General features: G+C 43.0%; 1 protein-coding gene across 4 annotated transcripts; it reads right to left on the bottom strand.

The window, feature by feature from the left end:
* Positions 1-1,173: 1,173 nt before the first annotated feature.
* On the bottom strand, positions 1,174-17,366 carry SLC25A33 (solute carrier family 25 member 33). 4 transcript variants are annotated; one of them, XM_071766776.1, is made up of 8 exons: positions 17,252-17,366; positions 17,111-17,168; positions 10,607-10,786; positions 6,926-7,003; positions 5,342-5,442; positions 3,837-3,903; positions 2,360-2,643; positions 1,174-1,743 (listed from the first exon to the last, which is right to left on the bottom strand). In XM_071766776.1, the coding sequence occupies exons 2-8, from the start codon at positions 17,158-17,160 to the stop codon at positions 1,541-1,543; spliced, it is 963 nt and encodes a 320-aa protein (XP_071622877.1). In that variant the 5' UTR covers positions 17,161-17,168; positions 17,252-17,366; the 3' UTR covers positions 1,174-1,540. The 4 variants fall into 4 exon arrangements, with proteins under 4 accessions (XP_071622877.1, XP_071622874.1, XP_071622876.1 ...); XM_071766773.1 differs by having other exon boundaries at positions 17,111-17,162; positions 17,252-17,363; XM_071766775.1 differs by having other exon boundaries at positions 17,111-17,160; positions 17,256-17,353.
* Positions 17,367-24,377: the final 7,011 nt, after the last annotated feature.

Below are 24,377 nucleotides of genomic sequence, written 5' to 3' on the forward strand. Positions count from 1 at the left end.
TGTCCTTGAAGACAAAGATGTCCATAAACACTTGTTTATGCATAAGAGCTCAACACCTGTTCAAATCATGAGAAGCTCCTTGTTCAGTTCAGCAGCAGGGAAGACTGAAGCTGGGCTCAAATGCTGTAGTATTTTTCTCAGCTGCCAAAGCAAATGACACTAATGAACAGGAGTACATTGTATGGCCAAAGCAAACACCAATCTAAGCACTCAAGTTCCAAAATACTATCAGTAATTATTGATATACAACACTTTAAACACAAGGTACTGCTCCAAACAACTACTAAAAGTATATTCCATTATTTATTAAAGGACTAGCCTAAAGTATGCAGGGGATTTGATTTATAGCTGAAAGGCTGAAATGACTACTGAAAAATACCCTTTGATACTGTGTCTTTGAAGGGGAAAGCAGATATTGGATCTATATGAAGTGCAAGAACTGTTCAACATCCTGCACCAACTTGGCAAATCCTTAATTCCCTCAGTAAGAGATCAAGTACTGACACAAAGAAACTATTTAAATAGACTGTGGATTTCTTTGGTGTTAACCCCAGTGACATGTCTGTGAGATAACAATGTGTTACAAGAAGCACTGCTCTACAAGGACATCAATCAAGAGGGCCGTATTCCCCACTATTCCATTGTAAAGTAGAATCCGGTGTTTGAGACCTCTCTTACCCTCTCTTCCACTCTCCAAACCCCTAGCATTGTACTATAAGAAAAATGTAGTAAAAGGTCAGGATATATGACCAAATTACTGCATCTCGTGGAATTTCTGGAGGGCAGACAGGCCACAGACAGACTATCCTTATGCTCTCAGTCCTTCATAAAAGCCAGGCACAAAAAGCCAAGTCCTGTTTACACACACTAGCATAAGCATGTATCCCAAATGGCTAGGTGCACACAGTTCTGGAATTTATTTTTTACTGCATGCTTCCCACAGTCATATTCCAGCAATATTGCCAGTGCACATGGCAGTCCAGGAGATTCTTCTGGTGTACATATTTCATACCACCAAACCAGAGAAAGGTTCTACAAGATTGTCCCACTTGAAAACTCCAGGATGTTCACACGGCAATAAATGGTGCACCCTTAGTAAATCAGAAGTCTCAAAGGCTAAAGAGTGACACAACTCCAGCATTAAGATGACAGAATTTCAAATTTCCAAACCAGTTCTTCTGGTGTTTTAATATAGTTTTAATGAACATCAGTCCAAGAGATCACTTGATAGCATGAGATACATTCCTTGACCACATATGGCTGTGCTTAAAGAAGAAGACAAACATATACTTAAATTAAATAGTGTAATTTAATTTAGTAGCAGTTTAATTATCATTAAGTTAAAAAAAAAATTATAATTAACTATTAACATTAATGCCTTGAGACCTTTCAGAAAGTATGAATCCAAAAGGAAATATCCAGCAGGCAGTCACAGACTTGCAGTTTTTCCACCAGCACTGCCACCTGAATCAGTCTCTTAAAGGACTATTTGTTCAACGAAGCAATTGGTCTACAGTCTTGTCTGGGAGTCTTGGCTCTGCTACTTTGCACGGTTTTCTAACAGATACACAATTAACTCATAGGTAGACAACACAATGGCTGTGTTTGGTATCTGCCTGATGAGTTGGGCAAAGAGTCCTCTATAGAAGGCAAGGTAGCCTTCTTCACGGGCTACCAGACGTGCTGTCTGAATGAAAGCCTTGTACTTTGTGCCTTCTTCTCGCAGCCGTGTCCGTATGACCTCTGCAGAAAAGGAAAACAGAGCCCAAAGTTAACAAGACTTAAAGCTTTGCCTTGGGAAACATGTGATTACCAGGAAAAGGTATGTAAAGCCCAGGACCACAAAACCTTCCTGTGCCAATTGCCTGCCACTACTTGCAATCATAAAATCCTGTACATATTGTCCTTCAGGCAAGAAGCAAAGTCAAATTCCCTTTCACATGGAATAAGTGGATTATTTTGCTCATTCAAGCTACTACAAAACTAAATGCTTCACTGATGTTCACATAATCAAAATTGCTTGTTCTACATAACCACAGTAACATTCATGTCTGTCCAAAACAAATAACACTCTTCAGCCCACAAGTGTTTCCCACCACTTGATCCTTGAATCCCAAAGGCTGTGGATAAGGATGAGGCTAGCAGTAAGAACAAAAGCATTAGGTGTTCGATTTCTTTTCAGTGTTTTTTTGAGTTGTTCCAATCAGCAACTGTGTGGGGCTAACTAGGAATGGTGGGACTGGTACTGAAAATGCTAATGCACAGGCATAAGAATTTTATAGCCCAAGACCCCATCATTTGTCTTGGATTACAGGCAACAGCTGTTCTGCTGCAGTCATAAATGGAAAAGTTAACATACCATGTGGATAAGCAATACAAGAGGCACAGCCCTTGGAAACAGCAGCAGCAAACATCAGTCCAAAGAAGTTTGTTGAGTTCCTTTCGGTCCCATTAGGAGGAGAAGGGGACAGTTGGACTTCCTTTAAGTGCATTTTTAAACTTTCATAAATAGCAAAGCAGATAATAGTTTCAGAAATCCCAGCATAGGAGGCAGTCAGGCCTCTATAAAAGCCACGGATACCTTCTGTCTGGTACACATATCTAGCACACTGCAAAGCATTCATTGGTTTTGAACCCCTGACTCTAAAAAACACAAAGAACAGAGCATATAATGAGTCCAGAAAAGAATTATTATTAAACCCCCCACAAAACTCATGGCTTTTAATAGTTTTTATAAATACAGAAATGGTTCTCTGCTGAATTTTACTCTAAAAATCCTTCAGGAAAGCTGCACAGAGCAGGACTATCATGCCAAGCATACACACTTGGTTTTGCTAATTCACTAATACATACTCATAATAAATCTTTCTGCATAAGTTCTATCCAGTTTGTTACAGTTTACACCAATGCTTAAAAATACAGCAAGCATTAAAGGACACTGCTTTGTGTTAAACCAGTAATTCCATTTAAACCATTTCTGAAGCAGGCAAATGAGAAATGATCCTCCATTTTAAGAGGCAGCACTTAGTTCAAAGGTGCCACCCTGTAAAGTGCTGGAATCAAGTCTTATAGATTATTTATATGTTGTGGTGCCTTAAAGGATCCTTTTTATCTGACTTAACATGTCCTTGCAGAGGGGAATTAGCAGACTCCCTCATTGCTCTGATAGCCACTAGTGACTGTGGATCACCTAACTAAAAGATATTACTGTCAAATTTCCTGTCTTCAGAAGGTAAGCTTAACATTAGCACAATACTGAAGGAAAAAAAGGAACATTAAACCATTGCAACACATTCAGGGGTTTTAGAATGTTTTATAAGAAGCAATGTGGCTTCATCACAACTGAAAAGCAGCACCCCTTTGTTTATAGTTACCTAGCTGTGTTTCAGTAACTTTGGTTGCACATCTACCTGCATGACCTAAGGCCAAGTGATGCTGTAAAGTAGGACACAGACTGCAACCTCATGCTGAGCCTCCCACAGGAGCTCTTCTGACCTTTCCATAGCCTCTACTAATGCTACAAAGCATTTCAGTTCTTGATATCTTTATTTTCAGTGAAACCAGAAAATTAACTTAACTCTGCACTAAAGGCAACTTCCACATCCCTCTCAATAGTAACTATGCATCAAACTGAAGTAGGGCAGACAGAACTTTCACCTTTAGTCTGACCAGGCTGATGCATGGTGGTTTGAGAGGTGGATATGAGTGTTAAAGAAACAATTGGACAAGATCTATCAAAGTACAAAGAGTCATGAGTAAAAAACATAAAAGTTCAGTTTTCTAGAGATTCCTTTAGCCTTTCAGTGGCATCCAACCTCCCTCAATCAGTTACTTACTTCCGCTCCAGCTGCATTCTGGTTTTCACCATCCATATAGGATTCATCAAGGAATTTGTGATAAAGGCTGAAAAAGAAAAAAGAAAACCCAAAGTATAGCTGAACCCAGGCTGGCATATTGCCCCGGCAAATGTACTTTATACACTGAGACAGATCTAGTTCCCAGCACTACCTAGGGGTTGCAAAAGAGACACAGGTGAGAAGCTTACAATGCCTCTCCTGCAAGAGAACCAACTCCTGTTCAGCTTCAGGAGGCATCAACCTTGGACTTTACTAAAGGATTTTCCCATTTTGCACCTATTTTAATTAATATGTATTTGATGTTCCCAAAGACATCGGTAGACAAGGAGCCTTTCTGACTGACTGGGATTTAGAATAATAGATAAAAGGAAACCTGTGGGCAAAACACCCACGTTTTACTCCTTTGTTTTCCCCAAGGCTGTAGGTGGTGCCATTGAGCCACCACATCAACAGAATGTACCCATGATTAAGGGATTAGTCTGGGAAACATTACTTTCAATAATCACCTTGGTGACTGATGCTTGAACTTGTGGAGATCTCCTGCAGTATTTTTCCTACAAGAACAAACTATTCTCCCCATCCTGGTAGGAAAAATACAACATCCTAAACGACTTTGGTTACAACAGCATTAAAAGTTTACTGCTGACTATTAAAATTTTTTGTCTTACATTTTCAGAAACATTAGCATAGCATTGCCATTGGAAAAAAAGTTCATCCAGAGGATTTTTTTATTGGATAGTAGAAGAAATTTCTTCACTGGAAGGGTTAATAAACACTGGGATAAGGCTGCCCAGGGAGGCAGTTTAATCATCATCCCTGTGGGTGTTTAAAAGACATTCAGATGTGCTACTTTGGAATATCATTTAGCACTGGACTTGTTAGAGTTGGGTTAATGGTTGGACTTGATGATCTTAATGTTCTCTGCCAACCAGAACAATTCTTTGACTCCAAGTTAGTCAACAACAATCTAGAGATACTTGAAAGTGCTGAATAGAAAAACAGTTCCTTTGTAGACAAGATAAGTTAGAAGCTAGCAAACTCCTGTTTTCTGGTACACACAACCTGTAAGAGTACATTTTCAGAATGTACATACCAGCCTCTGGGCTCACTTATATACCACAGTTATCCAGAGCTGTCTGCCAAAACTGGTGTGTTAGCTCAGGTGCTGTACATACAGACTGGAAATCCAGTTCCTGCCTTATGAGTCGTTCTATTAATTTTCTAACTATTGAGAGGGACAGAAGTCCTGTAGCAGCAACATCTTGGAAATCCAGTTCCTGCCTTATGAGTCGTTCTATTAATTTTCTAACTATTGAGAGGGACAGAAGTCCTGTAGCAGCAACATCTTGGAACAAATATTCTAAAGTATTAAGGTGCATCTCAGAGCCATGCAGATACCAATGCATGTATCACCTGCTACTGGTGAGGGGCTGGACACTGGGGTGTTGCTGCAGACCAACAGAATATTAATTACAAATACAGACCTGCAGAACCTGCAGAACAGATGTGCACAATGTTGCTGTTGGGCACAAAAATGCCATTAAATTGCTCTTTGGCTTTGGAGTAGCATGCAAAATAGACAGCTCTGTAGGGGGGAAAAAAAAGAGAAGAAAAGCAATGTAATACACACAATGTCAAATTAGATACATTACTATTCTTCCCCCTGGAAAACAAGACTTCCTCTCCAAAGAGGCCTCCACGTGACTACTTCAATCTACAAAGGGTACTATGCTTTTTTTTTTTTCTTCTCTTTACACTACATTGCCACTATTTGAATCGACACCCACAGGGTAGAAATATTTTACATTCACATCAAGCCTGAGATGGGAGGTGACATGGTCCTGCAGACAAAGCAATTTAGATTGGATGCCTACACCAGGCTGTGGCATTAAACACACTGTAAACTTGGGAATGTCAGTTTCTCATCTGGAGCCTAGGTTTTCCATAAATTTGTTCAACAGTGTAGCACTTCCATGGATTGAAATGGTTTTACACACCTCAAATCCCTACATAATGCATAGGAAGAGAGGAAGCTCAGCTCATCTACAACAGTCAATAAGATAAGTAAGCAGTTTTCTGAACCAGGATATTCAGATCACAGCTCTTTGAAGATCCTGCTAGAAAAAGCTGGATAATGGTGGCTACAATTCAAGAATTTCCATATAGGACCTTATTTCAATCTTATGGAAGAATATGAAGGAACACAATGCCAGCAAGAGTGAGCTGCAGCCAGTCTTGGACTCAGATCCCTACTGCAAAGATTACCTGTACAGAAATAGGATTCTAAACTTCCAGGGGAACTACTAGCTACCAGGCAAGAGGCCAGAGAAGACACCACTTTTCAAAAGCCCCTTTTTAACTGGTTCAATTTCAGGCGGAGAACATCTGCCAAATTCCTGATTGCTAAAAAGTTTTAACATTTCCTAGACACAAAGATTTTCAGCCCTGCCAAGAATGGGACTGCAATAGGTCCATAGGAAACCATTTTGGTGCTGGTAAGATTTCCAAATAGAAACTTTGTAGCTATTTTTGTTGTTGCTCTTTAGAAAAGAAAAAAGGGTCACACACACACACACACACACACACACACACACACACAACCTTCAGGGTTATGTAGCAGTAATGCAAGTCTTTCCCCCTAAGCTGCAGTTTTTAATTTTAAAAGAATTTATGCAGTCAAAGATCAGGCACTCCTCTCCCCTGGCATCCAGCTCCTATTCAGTGTTTGGCAACCACTTTTAGGTATTCACAGTAGACCATACTAGAAAAATGCAAATATTAATCCTACAGATTTTTCTACAGCACTTTCTCTTGTTTTCTCAAGCACCTAAGTGATTCTTGCAATGACTTGGAATTTAAGTGCCTTATTTAATCTGCACCTTCCAGTGTTATACAAGTGTAAAGCAGATTTTTTGAAGTATTTCTTGGTCTGTATACTGTGCAAAATACACACAAATCTCAGTTTAAAGGTGAGATCACTTCATGACCTATGTTTTTGAATCACAACAGAACAGCAACACCGGGTTGGTAGCTTAAATGTCTCTTTTAGCAATAGTTTAACTATTTACCTTGATGGTGCAACTCCAACCAAGTTTGGACCCAGCCCTCGGAACAGTGACCTTGGTCCTTCTTTCTCCAGAATTGACCTTAAAATAAAAACAAACAGGGGAAAAAATATAGAATTTGGGTTAAAAGTTATGCTTCCTATTGTGTCACACAGTCAGTCAAAATAACTGTACAAAAGTATTAATTGTGTATTGATTGTGATTAATTGTGTATTGGTATTGTATTAGTTGAGTATTAATTGTGAAGCTGTTAGTTTTAAGCTACATACTATATTTGAAAGTTAGCAGAATGATATGCTACTGAATAAAAGTCACTATGCCCTAAAACTTCTGTGCACTGCAGGCAAATATTTATCATATGGCACAAAGTTAACATTTCCATTCTTTGAAAGCATCTGGGAATTTAGAAGTAAAAGTTTCATGGAGAGTTCAGTGACACTGACTCTGGAACAAAGAGCATTTTTGGCTTTCTCTATCTCTAAGTAATTTAGGAGTTTGCTTCCTGTGTAGACACACACACAGACACACACACCACAGAAAACTTCTTCCCTTTCACAATTACCCACTGATGTATTTTTCCCCCAGAGTCACAGATGAATGTGACAATCATACTACAAGCTGTGTCTTCCCCAAGCAGCTCAGGAATATCTTGTTTTGAGGGCACTGAAAAGAGTTCACATCATCTTGCCCTAGTAAGCTCCAAGTGCAGAGGTACTGCAGTGAATCACTGTCAGGACTGGACTTCATGATCACATCTAAAGTGGAAAAATCACCAAACTATGCTTTCCTTCAGTTCTGCAATTGCCATGACCTCGGTTTCCAAAGCCATTTCCACCCATCTTCCCTCACACCTCAGAAGGCATGCTGGGCTAGGACTTCTCTGAAGAAGTTCAAGTGTTGGGGCAGCTTCCACAGCAGCTGCCAAGTTCTATGCAATACCTGGCTGAAGACTTATCTCTTAAACAGACTTATCTTGCAATTCTTTGCACTTCCAACAGCAAACAACAGCCAAAAACTAGCAAACAGCCCAGGATTTACCAGTGAAAGCAGGTACAGGAATCACTGGGGTCTCTGTGCACAATCTGCCAGGCAGCAGCTCTCAAATGAACTCACCATGTGCAAACTGTGCCAGACAATCCAGAGGACACCCAGCTCCATGTGCAGCTGTTGCAACTCCCAGTTTTTCACAATTTGCTTTCTAGGTCATTAGAACAGTTGAGAAAGTTCCCCCAGATTCCAAAACCAAGCTCATTACATAGAAGATGATACAGGAATTTGTAAAACACTTTTTTTTTCTGCAGCAGAGTTGGACTTTCTGTGTAAACTCTAGGGCTGAGTGTCTCCAAGGAGACAGATCGACCAACTACTTGTTCTTTGTCACTTAACAGTCACGACTTTGGATTCCAGCTGGGGTGACTCATCAGAATCTTAAATGGATTAGTCAAAACCAGCTTGTCCTTCTGGAGTGCTTCCTATTTAGCAGCAGGCTTAACCTGCCCTCCTGAGTATCCACTTTCTATTTCCAACATTTAGGGGGCTTCCATACTCAGCCCCTATACAGAGCAACTTCTATGTAGGGCTCTAATAGTTGCTTCTTCAGCCACACCATTTTCCCAAACCAGAAGGTCCAAGTCATATCCAGTTTTAATTTTTTTAATTCAGGAGTAAGGAAAGGGTAGCAGAGTAAAAGCAAGAGACCTAACTTCACTTCTTTCATCACACATTTCTGTTTTATCAGAAAGACAATAATGAATAGCATCATCTGTTCTTCACAGATGTTGCCTGCAAGGGAATGTCAGCTTAAGCTTGCTCTCCCTTCCCAGTCCTCTGAAGTGGGTCAAAAACTTAGTGACATATACAGCTGAGTAATTGCTGAACTGAAATGAAATCAAGATCATAGCCATCAAATTTACTGAGCTTAATAAATTTATTAAAAGGTTGACCCAATTTTAAACCATTTCCTCTCTATTAAAAAAAAACAAAAACCAAACAATAAAAAACTTCAGAAAAAGCTGGGCCAAAGAAGATTAATTCAGAGCCTTCTGCCTTGAAGTTTTCAGTTCCTTTAGTTAAAATTGCCTTAAGTCCAATGCAAAGTTCCAAGGTGAAAAAATAGCAAGGGACAGGAGATGAAAATCAAACACAGCTGGCACTACCTTTCATTTTTCAGTCACGAATTGCTGTAGACTCATCTCTGAATAGACAAAGAAGTGTTTGGCAGGGGAAAGTAGCACTGTTTACAATAGAGAAACTCCAGTCCCAGAATGACTCCAGGCAGACAGTTCTGCAGAGTTTGAATTAGCACTGTACTGTTATATAACTGTGCAGCTTCTCCCCAGGCAGCCTGCCTGGCGCGTGCCTTCCTCCAGTTCATCCCACTTGCTTTGCCCAACAACTCTTTTCTTTGGCATTTCTGTTACCTGATCTATACAGGACCTCTCTGCATCTCCCTGGGGTGCCCAGTGATCCAAATCTAAATTCAAACCATTTACATAAGCTCTGCACCAGAAGTTTACAGTGCTGGGATATGAAATACAGAAGTGGAGATTTGGACTTCAGAGTTGCTGGCAAAAGTCTCCAGCAGTTGTAAGACAGATGATTTCATATTTCCTCTTCTTAATGAATACACATCTGAAAAGGGAACAGCTGGAGCATTAACTGCTGCAGTCTGAACCACACAAAAGGCTTTTAAGAGATCATAATCCAGGTGCTGACAGGATTGATGCATAGCAGTAATTCACAAAGACAACATCTGATAGCACCCAGAGGAGAGTTCATTAAGTCAGCTGAAGCTGAGGAAAAGATAAAAGCTCCCAAGACCCCAATCAGATATTGTATTTTAGTAAGACTTCTTTTGCAAAAAGTGTCCTTCCCCCATAAGGACTGAAACTCCCATAAGTTTCAGTTATAGATCATCCATGCCAGAGTGCAGCCAAGCATGATTTAAATTATATGGGAACACAGAATTCTGGAGGTCATCTATTTCAAACTCATGCTCAAAGCAGGGTCAGCTTCAAAACTGTGCAGTGAATCAGAAACTTTGTTATGATGCTGGTGCATTAAGGTGAAGAAAAGGCTCTCACTTTTATATGATGCTCCAGAGAGAGCAGGAACAGAATTAAAACTTCCCTCCACCAAACAGGCAAGCAGCATGGGGAGCAAAAGCAACAAGTGCCTCTACTTGATACTCAAAGCAAGCTGGGAGTGCCTTCAGGAAAAATAGAGAGAGTATATATGGCTTGTTTAGTCCTTCACTCATTTGCCAAGAATTGGCTCCAGCTAGTAAGGATTACCTGTTGCAATGCTCAAAGGAGATGGTAAACATGGTAATTCCCAGTAAGAGATAAAGACAATACTTCCCAGTGTTGACAAGACGCCCTTTCCTCCTTTTCTGTGATAGTTCTCACAAGCCAAGGCATACTAAGAGTTTACAGTATGTCCTCTGCATTCATCTCCAGAAGTCCTAACTACCAAAAAGCCTGAAAATGAGGAGACAATTTAAACCCAGCACCTTCAGATGTTTATTCAATTAAATTATTCTTTCTACCATTGAAGGCAGAAGCCCAAGTGACACAAATCCTGCAGTGCAAGTCTGGAGCAAAACTTGGGTCCTGTAATTTCACAGAGGAACTGAAAATCAAACTGTTGGTGTCAATACTGAAGGACAAGAGGAGCAGTACTTACTTGAGAACACTGAAGAGCCCAGGTGATACAGATGTTGGCCTGACCATTCCTTCACCACTGATGGTCCCCAGCTGGACTTGTGGGTAGTAGACAGTCCGGAAGGCTAACTTTGAAGACTGAAGCCTGGTCTTTATTACCTCCAAAGGGCATGTAAAGATAGCACCAACTGTTCCTCCACATCTGTAACATACAATTTAAACAGAAGACAAGAGTCAGGAAAACATAGCTGCACAGATGTGTCAAATCACAGCATGGTGTATAAATAAAATCTGAAGACTTGACTCCCACTGCTCCACGTTGTGGACAAATTACTAGGAAGCAGGACAGTGTTGGCATTAGGCAAAGGAAGCAGTTTCCAAGCCCTGGGGAGGGGAGAGAAGGTTGGAAAACTGTTATAATGATCATGTGTAGTGAGGAGATTAACAAACACAAAGAGGATACCCAGCAATAATGAAAAATCCCTGAGTGGCCATCTGCTGGTCCCATGTTCAGCCAGGAGCTGGAATTCTTCCTGTAAAAACTTCAGAAGAATCCATGTTTCAGAGGTTGCTGCCCTAAACCAGACATACCCTTGGACAGATTTTTCTTATGGGAAGCAGGAAGCTGGCAGATGAGAACAAGCCACTGGGGATTAGGACACTAGAGCCTGAAAACACAGCAATACAATTATTCTTCACCATTTCAGTGCTGACGATTAGAATACCAAACTACATTAAATTAGGTCCTCTAATGGCTATCAACTACTTTTTTTGAATGGAACCTGCAAGGATGAGAGAAAGGGTGGGAAAACAGGGTAATAGGACAGAAAAGCTACCTACCAAAGAACTGAATTGCATACTCTGATAACAGGACAAGAATGAAATACTATACAGCCACACATATATGTGTATGTAGGTATATATATGTAGAGAAACACAGACATACTATATATATATATATATACACATATTTAAGAAGAAATAAATGATCCTATAAAAGGCATAAATTCATCTTACTGTAGTCAAACTGAGGCTTGGATGGGCCAAAAATATAAAGTGTTAATTTCCATTTTAATCAGTGATCTGGAAAGTGACTGATCTAACCATTTCTCTCTCTATACTGCTGCTGCTCCTCTTTGGTAATTGAATGTTCCTTCTGTCATATTTTACAATTAAGCATAAAGTTGAGCTTGGCTAAAAGGCACTAACAATCTAAATTTTATTAATCAAACACTTTGGAATCTAGGAAGGCTTACAGAAAGATATAACATTGTTTTGGGGTTTTTTTCCCCAGAGTGTTTACCACAACTGATCCTATTTACTAGGAAATACTTACTTTGTTTATACAAGTGTCAGAGAACACCACTCCTTCAAAAACCTGTGTTTGCAATTTTCTTTTAGAAAACACCAAAGTCAACAACTTAACTCTCTGATGTTAATGTGAAATTGCAAGTTCAGTAGAGTTCCATGAGAGAGAGATGAATTAAAAAAGAATTTAAATCATATCTTTGCATTGTGCATAAAAAAACCCAAACAAACAGTGCTTGCTAGAATCAGAAGTTTGCATGCACTGATTTGGGAACAGAGATCCATAAAAGGACACCTATAGCTCCTAAAGTTCCATCTAAACATAAACTATTTTTCTAGGAGAATCTTTTTTTTAAACACCAGGAAAAAGGTAACTATGAACAGCAGGAAAATCCAAGCTGTAGACACATCCTAGCTAATAAATGCCTTGTCCAGTACATCTTATTTTCCCTGCTGAAACAGGATGTCATATCAAACAGTAACTATTCATTGCCAAAACCCTAAAGCCCCTGCACTTGCATTAACAACCTGGCCACCCTGGCTGTACAACCACAAAAATTAAGGTTCAAAAGGACAACTCAGACCACATGGCTGGGAAACAAAACTTGCTCACTACAGTTTTCATTTCTGCCCCAAAACTAAGCTTTTTGGATATAAATGCATTCAACACAGACTGGCAGTATCATTTAACAGCATGCTTCAGTGAGTTTCTCCTTTAAGTTCCTGCTGCTTTTTCTTCCCTGCTGAAAGGAGAAAAACCTAAACTAGGGACAATTCATACATCCAAAGTGACAGATGCTATAGGAGCTTTGCCTCCATCCCTTTCAAACCACTTCTGCTTTTATTGTTGAATAAAGTCACAAGACTGTTCATAGAACTACGTACTCAGCAGCTGAATTTGGAGCATTTGGCTCAAAAATGACAGTGTGCAGAGACCTTGGCAGGCCTCTGATTATTTTGTGTACTGAACCAGGACTTGGACACAAGCCTTTGTTCTGTCAGTACTGGTCTGGAGGATGTTGCTTCAGTCTAGCCTTCTCTGTTTTGTCAGATGCATCTCGTTGTTCACATTTCTATGAAATTAGATCTTGGGGGTAAAAAAGACAGGTCAGGAATGGTTTCTCCAGCAAGATTTTTCCTGTTCCAACAGCTCACACGACTCAGAGCAGGAGGTGTTATGAGAGTTCTTCTTGTAGACTCACATCTTACCTACTATGTATATTCAACACAGACAATGTCTAATTAACACCTGAGTAATCTACGTACTCCAGAGTAACTGTAAGTCTGTGGGTACTCAATGAAGACAATTTGATTGCTTCAGTTCCCAATTCATTTATCTACCAATGCTCCACTACTGCATACTCCATACTCAGTCCTCATTTATTTCACAATTATGAAGATTAAATCAAAACTTTCACAATTACAATTCCTAAATTCAGAACATTGAAACTCCATTTGCTGTTCTGAACTACCAGATGCTCAGGCTAGACTGACATCTTGCCATACAATTTTTTCAGTCTTTCTGGCACATTCCTATATCAGCTGTCTTCTTGCCTTCCTAGCCAACTCCTTGCCTTTCATCCTTCTAGTTTCAGAATACAGTTAATTTATGCAGCCTTTAAGTACTTCTGGTAACGCACATGTAATCCTCTGATATTCAACACAGGGAGTTAATATCCACATAATCAGTTTTAGCAGCTCAGAGTTTATGTTGTCAGTGTGACATTTAAGAAAGAAAACATTCTCTTAACAGAGCAATTCTCAGAATGTCAACAGGGTGCGTACAGTCTGTCCCAAACACAAATATGCAGCAGATAGTTCAAGTAAGGACTTTAGTGTATTGGGCAGCTTTTTCAGATGAGCTGATTTTCCTCCACAGGGGAATTATTTGCATCACACCCTGATCTTGCTCTCTCCCCTGAAAAGATGGCTGAAAAACAACACACTGTGCACAAAAGAAACACTCTGTATTCCTAGGGTGTTCCAAAAGCCTCCATCTGGGAAGAAAGGAAAAACAACCAGTCTTCCTCAGCTACATAAACAGACACAAACTCCGGAAGACTCAAACTATGGATACACAGACAGAAAAATTCAATTTGGGAAAATCTTATGCTGAAATAAAAGCAAATCTTCAAAGTCTTCATACTGTTTTGAGTCAGGTTTATTTTTTTTTTTTTTTTTTTTTTTTACACATCAGTGCATAACTACGATTCCAGAGCTGTTAAGCAGTGTTTTCTGCACCAGCCTCTTGCAAAAATCCAAAAACATCTAAATTGATCCTTAGTTAGAAGATAGAAACCTCCCTGAAACAAAACATTGTGGTAGAGAATCTTCAACAGTCTCACAGGAAGCATCTAACAAGAGGTTCCCAGCTACGCTCAGCACGTATCACAGATACAAAATCTCCTCAGTGGCAGCACCCAACAATTAATCAGCTTTGGCCCATCACTTACCACCTGAAAAAGTATTTGCACTTCAGTCTTTGAATGCTTCCTCTAGTTACATGATGGGCCAGGTATGGATCACCAGTAGAACAGCAAGGGAGTCACAGACTCAGGCCTCAACACCAAGACAGAAAAGATGTCACAAACGTTGGTTTTATTCAAACTGTCCCCCATTTCAAAGCAAACTGCTAAAGAATACACATCACACAGTATCCCTGGGAACTCGAGAGAAAAGGTCTGGTCCCAGGGTCTGCTTTTTGCCAGTTCTCTGGAGCCTCTAAATACCACTTCCCAGAAACCTCCTGTAGTAAACAGTATTACTCCATCTACAAAGACAACACAGAGTAACCTCTGCTGCACAATTTTTCCCAGACAAAAATAAGCAACTGCACTGACTCCAGGGACAGCAGGAACCCATACTTGTTAACATGCTTACATCTGTTCTGCAACTTCAGCATCACTCTCTTTGCTGCTTCTGAGACCTTCCCTCCCCTCAGAGTTACCTTCCCATGGAAATGCCAAGACCCTTTGGTTTGCTGTTAGTAATGTAAGCCTTAAAAAGAATTAAAAGAAAAGAAGCCAGTGAGCCTGTCTACATGTAAGTCAGCTGATATATTGCAACCCATCTCTTTCAACAGCTGGAGAACACTTTCTTGGCTGGTCAACGACCCCTCCAAACACATTGAGTATGTCCTACTACATCCATTTAGAGAAAAGTGTTCTAGTAGCTTGAGCAACAGTTTGAAACTCATGTTCCATTTCCTGGTGGATCCAACAAACCCTAAGAAGTGTGCATTTCTCACCTGAAAAGCAGAGATAGTACCATGAGTAGCTACATCCACACAGAGGACACAGAAGTCCAGAGCCTTGAACAAGGAAGCATTTAGAAATAAATTGTTTGGATGCTGGGTGGGTGGGTGTGTGCACCCAAGCACTCCAGCACTGGCTGCTGCATGAGAAGATGAAATGTGATATCTCATTTTCCTTTCCTGTTACATCAAGGCAAGATAAACAATGGCACACTTTTCCATAAATACCAAGATATGTAGCACAAGAACCAGGTCTCTCTCTTTCCTCTGTGCATTGCTGATTTAGACACAGATTAATTTTATACCAGGGTGGCTGGGGAATATTCCCTACTTTGTTTCCATTCTTTTCCTCCCAAGCTTTCTCAAAAACAGATCAGACCTGGTGAATTCCTAGGTGTGCTGCAGAAATTGGTTGTTTACTGGGACCCTTAGAGAAGATAGAGGGTACATTCAATGATTAAGGAAAATACTAATCACCCTGTGCTAGATTAGAACACTGATGAGTTTAAATCCCTATTTACTTCTAGCCTGATGAGTTATGTGAAGACACCCTGAGTTCTAGGTAGGCATTGTTACTATCCAAGCAAGCTGCACATGTATATTCAGGCCCAGTTTCTGTCACAGGCTCCACCGAATCACAGAATGTTTAGGTTGGAAGACACCTCCAAGCTCATGAAGTCCAGCCTTTGATTAACACCACAGTCAACTACTAAACCATGTCCTTAAGGACCAGGTCCAAATGACTTTTAAATGTCTCCAGAATGGTGACTCCACCACTGTCCTGGGCCATTCCAATGCCTGAATTCCAGGTATTACTCTGATGCAAGTGAGGAAAGGGAGGACTAAACAAACATGTTGCATCCAAATCAGCAGAAAAACATAGGCAGTGTCTCTGAAAAAGTTCACTGTGTTTGGTTTAATATTACATTAAATGAGCTTACTGCTCCAGGTACACATCAGAGGAGGCTGAAGTTTCCTGTTTAGCCACAGAAAAGATCATGGTCTACTATTAAACAGACTTAAACTAACAGATGTTCATGTTCATGAACAACATTCATTTCCTAACTTCTGCCAGCTTACAAGCACTACAGAATATTCTACTACTAAAATATTTTAAGCCTTTAAAAAAAATTAAAGAAGATTTTTGATAAGGACAGACATGCACTTACTAGCTGCGTAACAGGTGATCTTTTAAATTTATTTTAAATATGCACCATGAAGTGATCTTGCTGGACTATTATTAAAATTCCTGTTGTAAGTTAATTAACAAGACTTCTTGGGAGGGCTTTCGGTTGGTGGCGATATTATTTTTAATGTATTAAAATCCTAATGTAACAAGTTTACACCTCCTTACAAGTTCTTACTCAGAAGTACCAGGACCACCCCTAACACTTTCTCCCTCATCTCTTTTCTGTTTTTCAAGTACTTTCTTATCAGTACAATTTCATGAATCAGGCAGTCACACTGCCTCCACTATCACTGTCACCTACGCAGAGCTTATGAAAGCGTTGAGCAGATTTGTTCCATTACAAAACCAATCTGTGGTGCCTCAAAAACCTTCATCCTGATGTCCGTCCGGACAGCGCCTTTTTCGGCTGAAACATGCAGTTCCTGCTTAATTCAGCTACGAGGACAGGATTTAAGGCCTTTCATTTATCAGAGACAAGACCTTCACACCGCATACAGGTGAATGCCACAGCAGCCCGGCTGATTCCGCTGATGACCTCGCTTTGGACCATGATCCTCTGTCGCCCGGTTCAGGATAGATTTTTCTCTTCCCCACTCCACCCCCCCCCTCCAGGCCCACAGCCCCGCTGCTCCCCGCTGCGAGACCCGCAGGGAGGAGGCCTCCAACCCTCCCCTCACCCGGGCCACAGGCCTGTCTCCCGCCGCCACCCCCTCCCTCAGTGGAGCCGTCCCTCAGCACGGCCCTGACCAGCCCAGGCCTCCTCCTCCTCCACTCACCCTCCCGCGAAGAGGTGCAGCAGCGTGTTCTCCTGCGGGGAGCCCGCCATGGTGCCGGTGCCGATGTCGATGCCGGTGCGGTGCCGGTGCCGGTGCCGGTGCCGATGCCGATGCCGATGCCGATGCCGATGCCGATGCCGATGCCGGTGCCGGTGCCGGTGCCGGTGTCGGTGTCAGTGTCGCCGGTCCCGGCCCCGCCACCGGCAGCTGCAGGCGGAGGCCGGGCCGCGGCGGGCACGTGACGCCGGTGCGTGCTGGCGTCCCACGGCCGCGCGTGACGTCACGGCGAGGGCGGGAAGGCGGTGCTGAGGCGAGGGAGGGAGGGAAGGAGGGGGGCGTCTTAGGCTCTTTCTGATCAGCGGAACGACCGTGAACCGCTGGGGTTTGTCAGAACGCCGATGGCTGTCTTCGTCTCTTCGCTTATCTCGTTTGCTCAACGTACTCCTCCAGCCGGGATGTGATCCCTGGAGGCTCAGCTCGTTCGTTGTGCGTCTCGCCAGCCAAATAATACACAAAGACAAAACCTTCCAGTTGAGTGTAAGCACTGAGGGAAAAAAAAAACCAAAAAACATCTAGGGCACCTGATAACACCAACATACCCTAAACTGGGTCTAAGGAGCCCTTTGCTAAGGCTTCCAACAGCAACACGCACGGAGGGGACACACAGGGGTTTACATAAACACAGTGAAAGGTGAGCCAAAAATTCTCGTTTACACATATACATAAACCACACAGGCAGCACTGCGAGCCTTTCCTATTCACACACAGTCCTGTTATACATACACTTAGTGGGATGGGGTTTGGCCAGGTGTTTTCCCACTTGCCCAGAGGAAAAAACAGTTTTCAGCTCTGGCTTTATGGTCCCAGTTCCACATAGGCCCCGCAGCCCTTCCTGCTGTCTGAATGGGCGCAAACAAAGTTTGGGGATGGATGCAGCATCAGGTTTGCCCACCAGCAAACTTAGGGAAATGGCTCCTAGATCAGGTGGGTTTGTATGGCCTAAGGAGGTGCCAGGCAGTCTGTATAGCGTGGAAATAAGAAGCTTGGCTTGAGAGGTGGAAAAAAATCTGCTTCAAGGAGGGCAAAGCATAGGAAGGAGAAATCGGCCTTTCTGGACAGCAGTGGATTCGGTGATGGTGAAACGGGAAGGAGAGGAAGAAAAGGAGATGTTCAAGTGTGAAAGGTGTTGGTCAGGAGTTTTAGGGGCACGAAAACATGGAGGAAGCCGATCCTGACAGGATCTGACAGGCCAGGGTTATCCAAGCTGTCTGAAAATGATAAGAAGTTGCTATGGCAAAGGTAATCGAGAAGCAGCCATGCTTTCTGGGCACAAAGAAGGACAGAAAAATCAGTTCAAGTAACAGGAACATAAAAGGTCTTTCAGAATGTGCAGGTGGCATGGGTGTCCTTTCCCTTAGTTTGTTTTCTTCTCTTGCTGTTCCTTTGCCTTTTCCCTCCCCTTATACTGTGCACACTGAAGAATCTCTTGCAGCTGTCAGTTTTTTCTGTGAGATTTTCTGTGAGGCAAAGGGCCAGGCAGAAGCAGGAGCAGCTGCCGGGCTGGAAGGAAGCTCTGGGGTCTTGGGTGGCAGCAGTGGGGTGTGCAGGAGGCGTAGGCTCCAGACAGCCACTCATCAAACGGCTTCCCAGAAAACCCTCTGGACAAAGGATTCCAGGACGGTTGGCTGTGATCTGAGACCTGGGGAAGGATGTGTCCAAGGCTGAGTTGTTTTTAGGCACAGCCACTTGGAGTCGGTTCACTGCCTGACCTGGCAAGGTTATGTATGGAGGAGAGAGGTCACGTTACATTGCTTGACATTAAAAATCTAGGGCCTGATGTCCACTTCCTCTCTTTCCATGGTTAGGCTGAGGTAGGACAGATGAAGGTCAGCAAACTTCATATTGTTTATAACTTTGATTACTCTGCATCCTATGGCCCCATAAAAAGCAAAGATGGTCAGCAACAGAAAATAGCCATCAGGGCAGACTACAGGCCAGCACCTCCCTGTTTGCAGGCTTATGTAGGCAGCAGGTGCCCGGACGGTGCCCACCCCGCCTGTGCCAGCTGGGGCTAGACCAGATGCGCATGCCCGATTTCAGCAGGGTGTGGTTCGAGCAGGTCCCAGAGCCAGACGGATCAAACTTGGTTCTCTGATACTAATCCGAACCGGCACTAGCTCGACTGACTCTGTTCACAAACCGAGCTCGCGCCCGCAGAGATTCCTTTCACGCAACAGGCTTATCAGGTCTCTGATGACTTTTTAAAATAGCTCTTACAGAACCATCTTCTCTTACTTTCTGCTTCTTGGTAATGCCACAGAGACATGCAGCAGCACTGAAGTTTGGAACTTGAGCTCTCATCATTCATATGGAAGCAGTATACAGACTGTATACAGAACTGACAGTGCTGACTCCTCAGTCACCTCATCACCAGCCCAGCAGAGCAATGAAATGTTTGTAGAGTTCAGTTAAATTTAATACATGGCAGAAGCTCATGTAGGTTTCTTAGGCAATTACCAAACCTGTCTATCTATATGCCTGCTTGGTTCTCTGTTCTGCTCTTAGTTCACTGTTGATATGGGACCAAATATTTCAATTAATTCCAATTAAGAATGCTTCAGTACAAGTTGCAAGTTATTGAGAGATTTTTATAAGACCAGCAAAGTAGCTACAGGCTACTTACAGACGACACTGTCTCTGAAACATACTAATTAAAGGGGAGGGCTTCACGGTAACAACACTGTTACAGTCCGAGGTAACATTAAAATTTATTTTTGTTTTGGATACGCTAAACAAAGTCCAACCATAGAAAATGGTCGAGTGCAAGCAGATTTTATTTGACAATTGACATAGGCAAAAATGCAGAAAAGAGGTAGAGAGGAAAAGAAGATCTAAGAAAGAGAGAGAAAAAGTGGTAAGAAATGGTAAGAAAGAAAGAGTGAAGAGAGGAGAAATAAAGGGTAAGAAGGTGGGAAAAATGAGAGAGAGAGAGAGAGTCACCACCAGGGGTCCAGCTGTCCAGCGAGGTTCTTCAGGATGGTGCTGATCCTGGACAGGGTCCGGTGCAGTAATGGTGGTGGGTCAAAAGACGACAACCACAGTCAGAGCATGGACACCAATATATACCCCCGAGGCCTTTTATTTTGAAGGGGCAGCTGTCAGTCAGCCAGGGTCGTTAGCGGGCAGGCTGCCTGGAGGGGAGCAGAAGGGTGTAGTCCCCCACCCAGTCATCAATTCTTATCTTCGTCCAGAAGCCATTCCTCCTCTCTTCCAGCCACTTAACCAGGTACATCGTGCCTCCAGGGGCGTCCCAGCATTGAAGGTTGGCCCTAAGGAAAGGGGCTTCTTCCTGATGCCATCCTTGCTCTGCTCCAGCCCCATTAGCATGCCTGGAGGGATGTCCCAGCATTGAAGACTAGTGCTCAGAAGAGGAATAGCCTCCACCCAATAGCTCTTTTCACATCCCGAGGGGTCACCCCTGCTCAGCTCTGGCCAGCCAGCTCCTCCACCCTAGCCAGGGCTATTCATTTTAAAATTGCTCTTTTGAGACAGTTGCAAATTAGTGAGGTCAGACTCACACAAACACCAAGGTGTTTGGAATCAGTATTTTGATTTAAACTCTACCTTTTTCCCTGACTGCTCATCTACACTGAAAACACTTCTGAACAGGAAGCTGTGTCCGCAGAGCCCTCTGGTGGGAGAACCATCGAGGAGCAGATGGTGGTGGGTTTTTTTCACCAGGCTATCACCAATTTCTGAAAATGACAAATGTTAAGGTGACAGAAGAGCCCTTCCATCACCACATCCGAGGTTAGCAGGCCCTTTGCTAGCTCCCTAGCTAGGGGATCAACAGCTTGTGGTTTTCCATTTCACTAGGTGATCCTAGTAAAATTTACTGTATATTGACTATGGCCAGCAGCATAGTAGAAGCAGTAAAAGACATTAATCTAATTATCTTTCCAGGCTCATTCAAGGTTCTATTCCTGGGTGTCTTGACTGGGCAGCCTGAATGTGCTTCAAGATGCAGGAGAGACCTGGGAACCACTGTCACCTCAGCAGAACAGGTTGTCAACCAGCAACAGGTTACTGGCTCCAGAGTGCTTCTGCATCTGCTGGGAATATTCCTGGAGCACAGTTCTGCCTGGTTTGTACGGGTGGTCCAGAGGACGTTGTAGACACTCACTGGAAGTAATTCACATCGTTCTTTAGCTGACCTCCTAGGCTCAAAGAAACTCGCAACCATGCTTGTCTCTACCTCTGATTCCCCAGCAGAGAGCACTGTAAGAGCAGAGATGGAAGCAGAGCCACCTTAGAGCAGTGAGGAATTAGGGTCGATCTTGAACAGACTCTGTGAATGTTCTGCCTGCACCTCCAGTTCTGCCTATAATCTGCCTATCATCCCGCAGGGACACTTTGAAGGTGTCTTGTGGTACCTGTTCCTCTTAAAGAAACACATCTTAAAGGTGAGATCAGATCTAAAAGGCTCAGGTATCCATGACTTTTCCTGAAGCCCTGAAAAACAAAGTCATTGGCACTGTTTGAGCACCTCACTTGTTTGAGACAGGCAGCAGAGGTATTACCTGCTTCCTAGATGTCATCACCTTTACTTCCATTTCCTCAGCCAGATGGAACAAGGAGGAAAGTCTGTTTCTATCTTCTTGCCTCAACAGCTCTACAGATGGCCAGTGCAGTGGGCTGCTTCTCCTCCATCATAATTTTCCAGTATTGATCTGGAACTGGGAAAAATACTGACTGTCCAACCTCCCAGACTTCTCCACACACTCAGTGGGATATTGTTAGAAAGTCAATCTCTTTCTTGCTTCAAGCTATCCATTGAAATTGAGCTCTTGGGATACCCCACACAACAATATGTCTGCCCTTCCACCACACAGTGCACTTCACCTCTAGAAGATGGAAGAGTGAGCACTGCTGAGTGTGGGTACTCAGTCCAGGAGATGCAGCTACAGGCAGGGAAATGAAAGAGCAAGACAGATTTTGTGGTTATGCTATGAGCACATGAAAACACCAGGAGAGTGGGAAAGCACTATGTTCCAGACACTGTTTTTATAGCACGTTGCATATTTCAAGGGAACTTCATGAGGACAAATGTGCACAGAAGCATTGTGGCCTCCACAGATCAGACACGACAGGAGCCACATCAAGGGAAGTTCCTAAATTACTCCCTTGCCAGTACATCATAAACCCAACCAGGAAAGGATTGAGCTGGCTATTCTTGGTACTTGTTTTGTCTGGTGGCTTCCTACGAACTGGAGCAAGGACTCACCAACTTGTTCCACATCATTAGCAGCTGGCAGTTTTCCAACCATTACCAGCATAGCCTGGATTTCACCCAGCAATTCTGGGATGAAAGACATTGCAGCACCACTGCACTCACTGCTCCAGGTCCCAGTGCAGCTCCTGCTGAAGTCAGCTACTCTTTTTCCACTGAGTGCAGCTGGAGCTAGGTCTGACAATTCTATGACAGTTCTGTCTCAAGTCCACAGCTAGCTGAAACAGTCCAAGACAACAGATAGATGCCTGCAACTCAGCTCTTTTCTGGCATTCAAATAAAGACCAGCAACACAGTCAAGCACAACCACAAGGAATTAGATTTCTTTCCTGAAAACTCTGAAGATGTGATCTTAGAGCAGCCAAAGTACCTGGCAAAAAGAATCTAGAAGCCTGCATGAAATCAGTGTCTGTCAGGGGCCTGATACATGTGTGAAGCTCTGTTCTCTTTTCCAAAGTGCATCCCAGGCAGAAGCACCATTAAAGAAATCTCTCTGGTGGTGATGAAGGTACTGTGAGTGCTCAGCTGCCCTAAGAATGGCTGAGGCCACTGCTCATGTTTTGGGAGGAGCCTTGGGAGAAATGTAGGACTAAAAATATATCCAAAGTCCAGGGGTGTAAGAGCATGTAGGACATAGATGTATTTTTACAAAATTTTGTTGGGAGTACTTCAAGTGGTTTAATAAACATTCTAAAGGCTGTAAAGTATACACACATAATTTTAATTCCTTCTATCTGTCTCATGCTGCAGGGAGCAATTATTGACTCTTCCTGTTCTGCATGTGGAAAGCTGAAGCACAAAGACAGTAGGCACAAAATGAGCAAGCAGAGATGAGGCCAGGGCAGAGGCTGCCTTGCCCAAAGGTGAGCAGTTGTCTGTCTGGTGCTGCCTCCCAGTCAGTTCTGCTCAGAGGCTACAGCTGGATGGTTTGTTTCAAGACTTGGCCACAGTTACCAAACGTTTTGTCATTGCCAAAATGGGCTGAGTTCCATTGCCAAGACACCAAGAAACAGCCACCATGTTAAATATTGTCTCATGCAACTACTGCATGGCTGACCCAACTCCAGGAGCAGCAGGCTGTCAGGCAGGCATCCAAGGGAATGAGAAAATGGGTAAAATTAAAAACTGGCAAAACCCCCACTTTTTCCAGACTAACATGGAACTGTATTCAGGATCTTGTGAGAAGAGGGCAAGAATTTGGTCTTTTGGGTTTGTTCTCTAGAAGAATAGGAGATACATCCAGTCAAGATGAGAGACTGAGAGCACTGAGAGTCCTTGGTTAGCGGGAGACTCTTAGAAGATCCTCTGTGTACAGCCTGGCTCACTGCCAACTGAGAGAGCCACCAGCAGCCCCTTGAACATGGGGAGACCACCTCTGCTTCTGCTAGACACATAAGGAAATCCTGGTGACTTGTAGTTAATGTTTCTGCTGTGGGCAAGGATGACCTTCAGCTCTTCTGATGAGACATCTCAGTAGATTTCCCTCTAAAGGGAAATTCTTGGGAGCCTGTGAGGAATATTAGGAGCCCATGAGAGTCCTTTCCCAAGTGCCAGCATCACTGATGTGCAGGGAGTGAGCAGAGTTCAGTGCAAATACAGCCTTTATACCCAAATATATGAAGAAAGAATCCTTATTTCTGGAGAATGAAAGGGAGAGCAATGGAAAACAATAGCAGCATCCTTCTCTGAGTGCCCACTTCCCTCCATCCCCACAGCAAGCTTCTCTGCAGGCAAGTCTAGGATTAATAGGAAACATATGAGAGGAGTCTGTGATCCCAGGGCTCCAGGATGAGCAGCTGAAGCACTGAGGAGTTACCTGGACCCTATTCAGGAATGAGCTCAGGGATCAAACATCCCATGAATGGGGAGTGGGCTGGGTGGGGAACTGAAAAGGTACAGGCTCCAGTTTGGTGCTTCCCACCCTCCCAGGGCAACATGCCAGTCTGAGGGAAACATTCCAGTTCCAGCACAAGAAAG

This window comes from Heliangelus exortis, chromosome 23, assembly GCF_036169615.1.
Source record: "Heliangelus exortis chromosome 23, bHelExo1.hap1, whole genome shotgun sequence".
Taxonomy (NCBI): Eukaryota; Metazoa; Chordata; class Aves; order Apodiformes; family Trochilidae; genus Heliangelus; species Heliangelus exortis.

Coding starts and splice junctions, on each gene's coding strand:
- SLC25A33 (XM_071766776.1), bottom strand. CDS start 17,160: ATGGCGGGCTCCCCGCAGGAGAACACGCTGCTGCACCTCTTCGCGGGA. Junction 10,787..17,110: donor CTGCACCTCTTCGCGGGAGG/GTGAGTGGAGGA, acceptor TGTATGTTACAG/ATGTGGAGGAACAGTTGGTG. Junction 5,443..6,925: donor GTTGGAGTTGCACCATCAAG/GTAAATAGTTAA, acceptor TCCCCCCTACAG/AGCTGTCTATTTTGCATGCT.